Below are 12,098 nucleotides of genomic sequence, written 5' to 3' on the forward strand. Positions count from 1 at the left end.
TTGTAATTATTGCTTAGTGTATCATATCAAAATAAAATCACATACAGTAATTGTGTATCAGTAAACAAAACACTCTAAAGCACTCCTTTTAATCAAGAAGCAGGAAAACCCACAAAACCTTCGAATTCATAAGATTAATTGCTATTTTTTCGTATTAAAAGGAAATCACGTACAGCAAACCAGTTTATTTAAACCAATACATTCTTAAACCAACTAACCCCTAAAAATACCCTTTTTAGTTCACAAGTAGGCAAACCCACGAATTAAATTAATAAAGATTTTCAATTTCGTTGCAATAGGAAACTACAGCCGGATTATATTTTAGTTCAATCAGAAAGTGCGGCAAGCCCCACTACCGGTTTCGAGATTTTAGTCTCTCGTCAGGAGGTACATATGCAGCTCTCTCTGACTGAACCAGAATAATCGCTAGGCATCCAGTCACGAAATGGCAGGGATGCCCTAGCAACATCTGCTAGAAAAAATTATAAGTCTTAATCTAATTTTGATGCTTTTTTTGTCATATCCTTCTCTTTTAATCCAGGTGCAAGAAAATTCATCTAACCCTGGAACTTGAAAGATTAATAGCAAAATTATCATTAATCCCTAGAAACCACACCTAACGGGTCTACATAACCCCAAAAGTGGTTAAAATCAGCTATTTTTGCACTTTTAGGTTAGGATATCTCACAAAACCGAGCCAATTCGGCAATTCGGAGCGCAGATTCGTAGTCAGCGCACCAAAAACCTTCCGGCAAGTATACTCTGTTCTCTAGGTCTCAAGCTTGTAGGCATGTGTAATTATAGGATTCATTAGAACTTGAATAAAGGATGAACAACGTTTTATTGATGTCTATCACGGTAAGCGACCAGTTCATTTCCGTTGATGGATTTTACATGGTTTTAAAAGCGGTTTAGATTACTCCAGTAGCACTCCATTCAAGCGGTCGAAACACGGCGCTGGATTCCAACGGTAATTTTGAACTGTCACTGGAAGGAACTCGATCTATGTAGTGACAAAGCAAGTTCAATAACTGGATTGACAGTCTACTTATAAATTAAGCTCCCATGTACACAAAACTGGAAGTGTACTGATGGTCAATCTAGTCCTATTCCAGCGTTGACAAAAAGGTGTCTTCTAGACATGATTGTCAATGTAGAGTTGACACTTCCAATCCCCTTTAAACTAGAGTAATGTAGACGATCAACCTTGCAATTCAGCGATAGTTTCAATTGCTGGACTGGAGTGATAATGTACCGGATGTCCCAATAAGAATGGCGCTCGGCCATATCTCAGGAACCGTTTATAGTACAGTTTTAGGAAAAAAAATTTTATAAGAAAAGTTGCCTCGAGAAAAGCCTGGAAATTATTTTCATAATTGTAAGTCCACCGCTAGAGGTCGTAATTGAATATCAAAAATTAAAAAATCGAAATTTTACAAAATTTGCCTAATGAAAGGGCACTGGAAATCCGATTATCGCATTCTTTATAAAATTCTGCGCATATTTTATTTCACAAGTTTAAGTCTACCTGTGCAAATAAGAGGTGGGGGTGAGTGGGAACCTTGTTATGAAAAAATCGCTGTAAGTCCGGTTCTGCTTAATCGATTTTTGCAAACTTGGTCTTGTTGAAAACAGCTCATTTTCGTCAATCTAATAGTTATAATTTGAAAACAGCCTATTGCGTAATATGCCGGCCAGGAGGCGCTATTTATTTTCTTTTTAGAAATCTAGTTTTCTTTGGAAAATATTAAATACAAGTATGTATTTTTTTCCTGTATTACAAAATTAGACCAAATTAGCAACAGAATACCGAAAACCGCATGTCTATACCTTTTTTCTATCTCGAGATATCTTAAGAAACGTGTAAATTTTAAACATAACTGTTGCTGACATATAAGTGGAAATATATAGAAGCAAGCAGTGTGCTATGGAAAAAAACAAAGAAACATTTTCCAGATGTCACCGTATATAATAAATCAAAACAAAATATGAAAAACTCTACTACTGGGGTGACGTCTTTGGGGATATTTAATTGCATATATTCTAACCGCAACAGTTGCATTTCTTATGCATTCAAAGAATGTGGCTATCATGTCAAATACTTCTTAGTCTGTAAGAATCATCTTGAATTTCACTCTGTATAAATTTTATATAAAATTTAATAGAAACAAACCGCAACAAACCATCAATGCACAAATTTTTATGTTTTACTGATTTTGACACATGATGACTTGTTGAAGTTAATACTTCTAACAGTTCTATTTTTTCCATATATTTTTTTCCAAAAACTACCTGTTTCCACTTTGACTTCCTTAACTTAGTTTACCGGTGACAATAACAGTTTTATGTATTTATCTTAGTTGGGAATAGGATAATTGATATTAAAATATAATGAAATAAAAATTAAAAATTTGTGCAGAAAATCTGACGTTTTTACATTTTCTACGATTCATCGAGAGAAGAGCAAATGCGCGGAGGCCACAATTAATAAAAATTTACATATTAACGCTATTTTTTTGGTATTATTTTAAGTATTAAAATTAGTGTAATATTTAAATAAAAATAAAATTAAACTGTTTAAAATATATTTATTTCGTTAAAATCATAATAATAGAAGTATAACTTCTTACTCGCGTACAAAGTACACACTCTTTTTTTGTTATATTTTATAGTGTTATTTGTCTTATTGTTGTTTTGATTCATTATATACGGTGACATCTGGACAATGTTCCTTTGTTTTTTTTTCATAGCACACTACGTGCTTCTATATATTTCCACTTATATGACAGCAACAGTTATGTATAAAATTTACACGTTTCTTAAGATATCTCGAGATAGAAAAAAGGTATCGACATGCGGTTTTCGGTATTCTGTTGCTAATTTGGTCTAATTTTGTAATAAAGGAAAAAAATACATACTTGTATTTAATATTTTCCAAAGAAAACTAGATTTTTATTTAAAAAGTATAATGTCAATGATAACATTTAAGGACTTTGTGAGAAAAGGAAGGAATATAACGAAGAATATAATGTTGAAATAAAAAGTATAGTGACAAAATTTCCTGTTCAGAAAAGAGCTAAGGGAAAGACTGTATAACAATATGATTCCGAGATAGAACGAGGAGGCAGCATACTACTCTTGGTGATTTTTTTCGTTGTATTTAAACTAAAGAGTTAAACAATGTATTATACTGGATTTAACTAAAGAAGTATTCTTACCTCCACTGCTTGTGCTACTAACACTCGGTAAATGAGGAAAAGCCTGAAAAGATGCTGGAATGTTCTGGTTCGGTTGTATTGGACACGAGGGCTCGCATGGTTCCGCTGAAGTTGTTCTAGATGGTGTAGGTATCCTGTTGGCCCCTTTCCGTCTGGACCTCCTCACATACGACCTGGACGCCATAAAAGAGGCACTGGGCATTTTTATGCAACTCGACAAATTAGATGGATTGGATTTTAAATATACAAAATACCACCACTATATTTAGCGGCAATGTTAAATCCAAATATTCCCTTAGAATACTGACGATTTACCTGGAACATTAAAAAAAATACAAATTTGTTCATAATGTTATAAATGTTATAATGTTAAAGGATAAAGGATGATTTTTTCAAGTTTTCAAAAACAGAACAGTCAGTTCGACAGGTCAGCTGAATGGCAGACTCTTCGAAGTGAGTACTTCACAAATAAAAACAAATTATACATCGATATATGAATGAAATATCGATAAAATCAAAAAATCGGAATATCTTACGAAAATTTTTATTAGTTTCTTACAGAAAGATCGAAATAATGAGTTAGCTCATCCCTTGATCCAGGGCGCTTCTTTGTGTGAGCTATTTTTTATGATAGACCCATAGATCTTCACCTTCTTGCTTTTTACCGGAAATTAGAATTTCAGTCTCAGAAGCAGATGCTGATTCCTGAGTTTCATTTCATTTCTCATATAGTGCATTTTATTCGCAAGCACCACTGAATCATGAAAATGTACGGTTCTAAACAATAGGTCCAGTATTGTTGCAATTGCAGGAATTATGGTTTGTTCAATGGTTCCAAATTTTTTCTTCAATTCTTTTTTTTTCGACTTTTAATTTTTTTGCAACTTCACACTCAGTGTGGACATCCTTGATACCGCTGGTATAAACAAGCTGTTATTGGAATAATTGTTACCAAAGTTAGATCCACTACACTGTTCGAGTGGATGTTAAACTTTTTACAGTGTTGATGATCATAGTGAACATGTGCAAGACCAATGTGGTAAAGGTGACGATAATGAACCACCAACATCAGAAGTGACGACAAATGAAGAAATAAACATTGAAGAGGGAGAGGTAAAGGAAGCATTAAGGAAATTAAAAAAATAGAAAATCACCAGAAAAGGACAGAATACCGAACAAACTCCTAAAGTACGGAGGACCAAATTTTACCAAGCAATTATTAAAGATAACCCAAAAAATAATAGAACAAAACAGAATACCACAAATATGGAGGTCAACCATCCTAATACCTCTCTTCAAAAAGGGAGACACATCGGACCTGGAGAACTACAGAGGAATTAACTTAATAAACACAACACTAAAATTAACAACAAAAGCGATAAGAAATAAACTGAATGAAATTATAACACTAGAAGAAGAACAGTAAGGATTTAAGTCGGGAAAATCATGTACCGACGCTACATCTATAATGGGGTAAGTGCAAGAGAAATCTCTAGAATACAAAAAACCGACATATTTATGTTTCGTGGACCTTAAAAAGGCATTTGACAAAAAACATTATCCACTTAATGTGCGCAAAAGAAATACCTCTAGGAATAATTAAAACGCTCGAAAATAACTACCAGAACAAGACAATAAAAGTATAAGTAGAAGAAAAAATAACTGACCCAATTGAAGATCCAATGGAATAATTGAGACCTGTATTAACTCTATCCAACCTGTTCATGGATGAAGGAAAAAAGTAAGAACGAAAAAAAAAATGGGAAAAAAACAACTTAAACAAATCTGCTATGCAGACGACACTAATATCTCAAAGTGAAGATGATTTACAATGTATTCTGCACCAATTTAATGTAACCGCCAGAAAATTGAACATGTTAATTTCCCCAAAAAAGACAAAATGTATGTTTAGAACGACTTTACTAAGATGTAAATGCTGCTGGCTGGGTAACTACAACATGCTTGTAATTACAACAAGTGATGGAGTTTAAATATCTAGGCGTCACTCTATCTAGTTATGGAAAGCTTGAAACAGAAGTAGAAGATGAAAGCCCTTAGAAACACCGATGGTAAGACACTATGAGACAGAGCTAGAAGCGCAGATATAAGACGGAGATGCAAAGTGGAGAAAAATAAGGACTGGGTAAGAAAGAAAAGAGTAGAATGGGTGCAGCATATGAGCCGAATAGCAACAAATGGAGTAGTATAGACGGCAAGAGATGGTTCCCTAATAGGAAGATGATCAGTGGGAACATCACGAAAACTGACCACGGACTGACAACTTGCTGAAGGCAAAACATGACAGAGTCATGTCTACACAAAAAGAGGAAGAAGAAGACAAGGTGTTACTTGTTGCGATATTTTTATAAATAGTAAAATTGTCTACAGCAATATCTTCATTAGAAAAATATAAGGAGACATACCTTTAACTAAATCCAAATGCCTTATTCAGAGCTTTAGCTTCAATATTAGATATAGGTTTTAACGTTAGTCCCTCTATTCTAGGTTGGTGTTCTAAATCTCTAAGATCCTGCGACTTCGATCGAATTTTATTTTGTAGATCCTTTAAATCGTCCTCTGCTTTCCCAATTTCATCTTGTAACAGACACTTGGCCTCTTCGGTTGGTAGTTGTATGTATATGGATCCGATTTCCACCCAAGTGTTCCTATCGTCTACGTACTTTAGAGCAGTTAAAGCTTCTCTTAGTTTGTTGTGAGTATTTGAGATCGACAACTTTTCCTCTTTGAGTGTTAGTATGTCTTGTGCCACCGTTTCAACTTCCTGCAAGTATTTGTAGGACTTTTGAGTTTGCACATCTTTCAAGGGCATCATATATATTTACCTAGAAAAAAATACGCATATTACAACACTTGTAGTAATTAACCCCTTAACGTGCACGCTCGAGTTAACTCGAGCGCGCTAAACTGTCCAAACTGTGCACACTAGAGATAATTCGAGCCGCGTTGCACTTTATGTTGCTATAATTTTTCACACTCCAATGCAATTGAGAGTTGAAAATGTTGCTATAATTTTTCACACTCCAATGCAATTGAGAGTTGAAAATAACAATATGAAAGCAAAAAACAATCGTTTTATTGATATTTATCATTTACATGTGATTGTATGTAATTTATCACGATTACTTACAGTTGAGTCCATGAGTCTTTATCCATGCGTCATTAATACCTGGCGAGATAAAACACATACATATTTGATAACGCAAATTTTAACCCGTAATAGGAGCAGTAGCTACTTACTGTCACTTGCTGTTGCGTTTAGTAAATTTCAATTTCCGACTTATCATCGACTTATTTCGTATGCTTTAAATGATGACGTACGGGTAAAGACTCGTGGACTCAACTGTATTCAAGTATAAAATATATTCTTTTCTACTTATCACTTACGACTTATTTCTTCCTTGTGAGCCGCTTTCCGACAAAGTAATTCTTTAATTAAATCAACCAATAAATGCGCAATAGATAAGTAGATGAGTGAGACAAGGCTGTTCACTTTCACCATTAATATTTAATATACACCCCGAAGAGTTTTTTACACAAGATGTTTTTACACAAGACATGCTGTGCTAGGGACGACGTTTTTCCTCTCCTTTTGATGGCAGAAATGAGATTTGTGGTTGTGGACAGTATGGGGCCCCTCCACACTACGGCATTAAGGTACGAAATTATTTTCTTAACGCTTTCCCAGGTAGGTGGATAGATAGAAGGGAATCTATCGAATGGCCACAAAGGTCTTCAGATTTGACCCCGTTAGATTTTTTTAATAGGGATATTTGAAGAGCAAAATATATCAAAGTTGAGCGACTAATGTACAAGAGTTGAAGAACGCATGAGAACGTAAGTTGCACAGATTATTTCATTCATAGGAGATTCTGACCAATAGAAAGCTACAGAAATAAAAATTAACCTGATTATTTTTTGATGATTTTAACTTACAATCGTATAGTAAGATATTTGATTACGTGTTTAATTCTGTCCAATCAGATTAAAATTATACTGAGAATTATCTACTGTAGAAAATTACCGATAGAATTTTTTTAAGTAGATTGTTTCTGTTACATTTAAGAAAATATCCATATAATATACGTATTAAAAAATAATCTTACGAATATCACACAACAGTAAGAATAAATAAGAAAATAATGCTTCATTTTTACTCAAATTTGTTGTCATTGGGCAATGGCCACTCAAGCCCTGCGGGCTCTCGTGTCTATTGCCAGACAACAAATTTTAGAAAAACTGTTGCATTATTTTCAATTTATTCTCACTCTCTTGTGATATTATACCCGATAATTTTTGATAATTTCCCGTCGTCAAGTATATTACGTCAGATGCCCTTCCGTTGCTATGAAAAAATACATTCAGTGACATAAATGACAATTAATGTTTTAAAAATTATAAAAGTGATGACTCTAACCGTCAAATATTTATAACAACTGTGTGTTTAATTGTACTAATTTGTACTTACATAAGTAAATTACAATAAAATTTTGGTTTTGAACAGTTTTATTCATGAAATAATCGCAACAAATTGCACTCGATCTCTAAAATTAATATAGAATTAGCTCTTGTGCAATTACTACTGATAACTCCTGAAGTCATCGATAATGTTAGGAAATAATTTACTGCCCGTCTTTCTCATGGCATCATTGGTGAAGGTCTTCAATTTCAACATAAATTAGTTGTATAATAAACCAATAGTTTACCAATTACATCGTTGCAAAGGAGATTAGAGACCTTTCAAATGAGCTGTGGATTACGTCATTACGGCAATATTGATGACGTAATGTGCAACACATATATTATAGCAATAGAAAACTACTCAAAAATTCAAATTGACGTGCTTTATAGCATATTGCACAAAACAAGATGAGAAACATTTTGTTTTAATTCTAGGAGACCTTTTTACCCAAACGGCAGGAGGTCGCCTTCAGAGTTTCAAGTAGAACTGATGACAGTTGATGGCGAATTTCCATATTTCGAAGACACAGAATTAGGTTGTCAAATTGTAGGACTTCCCTACAAAGGAAGAAGCACCGTCCTCTACCTAATTATGCCATTTGAGTCAAGCGCCCAAAAACTTAAACAATTTGAAGATAAAATCACAGTAGCCGACTTGGAATCTTTAGCACAGAAGACAGCTTACAAAAACGCCACGATAAGCATTCCCAAGATGACGTTGGACAGTACTTTGGACGTGAAATCTATTTTGTCCAACCTAAATGTTCGACATTTATTTGACGAATCCGCCAACTTGGGGCTTCTGTCACCTGGTATCGAAAATTCCAGAGGACTTCTGCTTCCACAGCAAGAATATGTACTAAATCCACTAACCCCAGACGAAAGTCATCACGATGATGATATCATCATTTATAGTAGATCTGGCAAACCAGTAAACTGTTCAAATATTTTTGACATTTCTAATAACATTACAACTTGTGAAGAGATTGGGGAGCACTACAAAGGTGAACACAAAAGAAACAAAAGAGTAAGTTCGTTCTATAGTGAGACCATCGATAGTTTGAGACATATTATCAACCAACAATCAGGAGATAACAATGGTCGAAATCCACGTTTATATGTAGATAAAATATTCCACAAGGTTTACATGCAGGTTACGGAATCTGGAACTGAAGCAGCGGCTGCAACTGCAACTTTCACATTTTGGTCTAAGCCAGAAGTTAGCTTCAGAGCTGATGTTCCTTTCATATTTTTCATGAGACATGAAGCAACGAAAACTATCATGTTTTGGGGATCAGTTGAAAAGCCAACACCTTATTTCAACACAGGTTCTTAAAGTTACATGCTTACACTCAAATTCAATTATAATATCTTTAGATAATAAATACATTACAGGAAATCTTTATTAGTATTATTATTAGTATAAGAGTTCCAGTGGTTTTAAATTTTTCAGTCATTACTATAATACTATTACAACTTCGCAGAATGAAAGCTTATAGTGGACTACTATGGACTTTATTATCAGGTCTATCATCATCACTATCTTTACTCTATCTACCTCTGCCTGCTCTGAAGAGGTCTATTGAACTACATTTAAATCAGTCCCTTAACATTTTTTAACTATGACACTCTGCTTCTTCCTATACTCATTCCTCTTCTTATCTTTTCCTGTATTATCAATCTTAGCATTTCACTGTATACATTAAGTAGTAATGGAGACATAGTACGTCCTTTCTAATCTTCTCCTAATTTCAATTTCTGAACTTTGTTCCTTATCTACTGCAATTCTTGCTCTGCTCTTTCATTCTAGTAAAGGTTAGTTATTATTCTTAAGTCTCACTTTATCTATTTCTTCTTCCAGTTTTTAGTTATACGACCATGTATTACTGTCAACACATAGATTACAACAAGGCTTTCGATAAAGTCCGCCACAAACAGCTAATGGATGTCCTCAAAGCAAAACAATTACAATACAATGACCTTCGAATTATAACAAATCTATATTATTATAAACAGCAAGCACACATACGCATTAACGAACACACATCAGAAGAGTTCGAAATTAAAAGAGGAGTGCGACAGGGGTGTGTATTATCACCACTACTATTCAATGCATACTCTGAAGAAATTATGAAAAGAGCTCTTGAGGGAGAAACAGCAGGAATAAAGGTAAATGGAACGCCAATTAACAACATTAGATATGCAGACGATACTATCATAATAGCAAACAACCTTAAAGACCTCCAAAAGCTAATGAACAAGATAGTTGAGTATGGAGAAGAATATGGATTATCAATAAACATCAAGAAAACTAAATTTATGAGGATATCAAAAACCCAAAATAATGATGAAAGCCTGACAATTAAAGGTAAAACTTTAGAACAAGTAGAAAACTACAACTATCTTGGCACAATAATTAATCACACAAACGATTACTCCAAAGAAATCAAAGTTTGAATAGAGAAAGCAAGAACAAACTTCAATAAAATGAGAAAGGTACTTTGTGCAAGAGAACTTAAATTAGACTTGAGAGTTAGGCTGGCAAGGTGTTATATTTTCTCTACTCTGCTTTACGGAATAGAAACATGGACACTTAACGCATCGACTACTAAAAAGTTGGAAGCATTTGAACTGTGGGTGTATAGAAGAATCCTGAAGATATCATGGACCGAGCTATAACAAACAACGAAGTCATGAGAAGAGTCAACAAAAGACTGGAAATATTGGAAACCATCAAGACACGACAGCTGCAATACCTGGGGCATGTTATGCGTAATGAGAGATACAACATACTTCAATTGATTATACAGGGGAAAATCCAGGGCAAGAGAAGTGTAGGAAGGAGACGAATGTCGTGGTTGCGTAACTTGAGGGAATGGTACGGATGCACATCAACCGAACTATTCAGAGCAGCAGCATCTAAGATCAGAATAGCCATGATGATTGCCAACCTCCGTCGCGGAGATGGCACGTGAAGAAGAAGATTACTGTCAAGAATAATTTGAGAACATGACTTATTAATGATATTGTCCTGTATTCGCTGCAGTCTTTAGCGTTTGTATTTTTAGAAATAGCGCAAAAGGTGGAGAGTAACCATTGCTTCGGTATGCGCCCTGTTTTGTGCACTGTATTAAACAAGTCTACTATAATGTCTAAGGCTTCATCATTTATGCATCAAGATTTCTACTGGGATTTGGTCAGTACCTACTGCTTTTCCATATTTAGTTTTTAATGCCATTTTAATTTCCTCTTTTGATATCTTTAAAACCACACCATCATCTACTTCACTTCCATCTGTACTGTTCTATTGTGTTCGAACAACTCGTTGATGATCTCTTTAATTTTTCTTTATTATTCAACACTTGTTTCCCAATTGTATCTTTCAGTATTCCCGGTTTTCTTTTTCTATTGTTGTGAGTTAATTCTTTAATTTTTTGTAGTTGTTAAAACTATCACGTCTTTTCTGGAATTCTTCTATTCTGTACATTGTTTTTCTTTCGCTTTCTTATTTTGCTTATCCACTGTTTTGTACATCTGATTATCCTTAGGTTGACGTCTTTCTTCCATTAATCTATAATCATTCATTGTTTTTTCTTGTATCTGGTTGGGGTCAGAATTTCTTTTTGACTTTGATCTATTTCTTTCTTTGTTAGTAACCATTTTGTATCCGTTTCAGTACATTGTAGGATTTAATCTTTACCATTCATTAATCGATTATTGATTTAATTTGTCAAGCCTTGTTTTATGGGTGGGTTTCTTAATTTACTTGTATCGATTTTTGCATCTGTTGTTCTTCCTTTTATTATTTTCATTTTGAGCCTAATTTTGGTCACTACTGGGCTGTAATCTGATCCTATGTCGGCACTAGGAAATGTTTTTATTGATATGATTGCGTTACTGTATCTTTGTCTAACTAATACACTATTTGGTTTTTTACAATTTTCTTGATCTGCTGGTGACTTCCACCTGTATAGTCTTCTCTTTGACAGGTTAAACAATGTATCCGTTACAACAAAATTATTGTTTCGGCAAAATTCGATGATGAAATGAGTGAAAAATAATTTCGACCACGAATCAAGTAATCTGTTAACTGAGATACACAGTACCAAGCGGCGCCGCTAGGAGAACACTCCAATAATGCTCGCGGATTACTTATATGAAACGTGGTCACTTTGTACTCTAATACCGAATAAGGTATGACAAAAAAGAAAATAATCGTTTCGTTTTGATTCAATTCGAGTCTCTTGCCATCCTCTGACACCTGATATTTCGGAATCTATTCCTTGTCAAAGAGGCTTTGCAAGTAGACTGAATTGGACCATAACGAAACGAAGAAGTGCAAATATTAAAATATTTGCCCTGAGTATGGTTAGACTGTCCTCTAACGGGGAATGATGAAAT

The 12,098-nt window shown here is 34.3% G+C and overlaps 2 protein-coding genes across 2 annotated transcripts in view; one reads left to right on the plus strand and one right to left on the minus strand.

The window, feature by feature from the left end:
- Positions 1-12,098, plus strand: part of LOC114337971 (uncharacterized) — a 126,145-nt gene that overhangs the window by 102,149 nt on the left and 11,898 nt on the right. Inside the window, exon 4 of the mRNA XM_050659012.1 lies at positions 8,133-9,030. Coding sequence (XP_050514969.1) covers positions 8,133-9,030 — 898 coding nt within the window. The remainder of the gene's footprint in view (positions 1-8,132; positions 9,031-12,098) is intronic.
- LOC114337968 (F-box only protein 11) overlaps positions 1-12,098 on the minus strand; it is a 74,699-nt gene that overhangs the window by 21,394 nt on the left and 41,207 nt on the right. The window contains exons 2-3 of the mRNA XM_050658622.1: positions 5,642-6,000; positions 3,219-3,533 (exon numbers count right to left, since the gene is read on the minus strand). Coding sequence (XP_050514579.1) covers positions 3,219-3,420 — 202 coding nt within the window. The 5' untranslated portion in view covers positions 3,421-3,533; positions 5,642-6,000. The remainder of the gene's footprint in view (positions 1-3,218; positions 3,534-5,641; positions 6,001-12,098) is intronic.

The sequence above is a fragment of the Diabrotica virgifera genome, chromosome 8 (assembly GCF_917563875.1).
Source record: "Diabrotica virgifera virgifera chromosome 8, PGI_DIABVI_V3a".
In the NCBI taxonomy this organism is placed as follows: Eukaryota; Metazoa; Arthropoda; class Insecta; order Coleoptera; family Chrysomelidae; genus Diabrotica; species Diabrotica virgifera.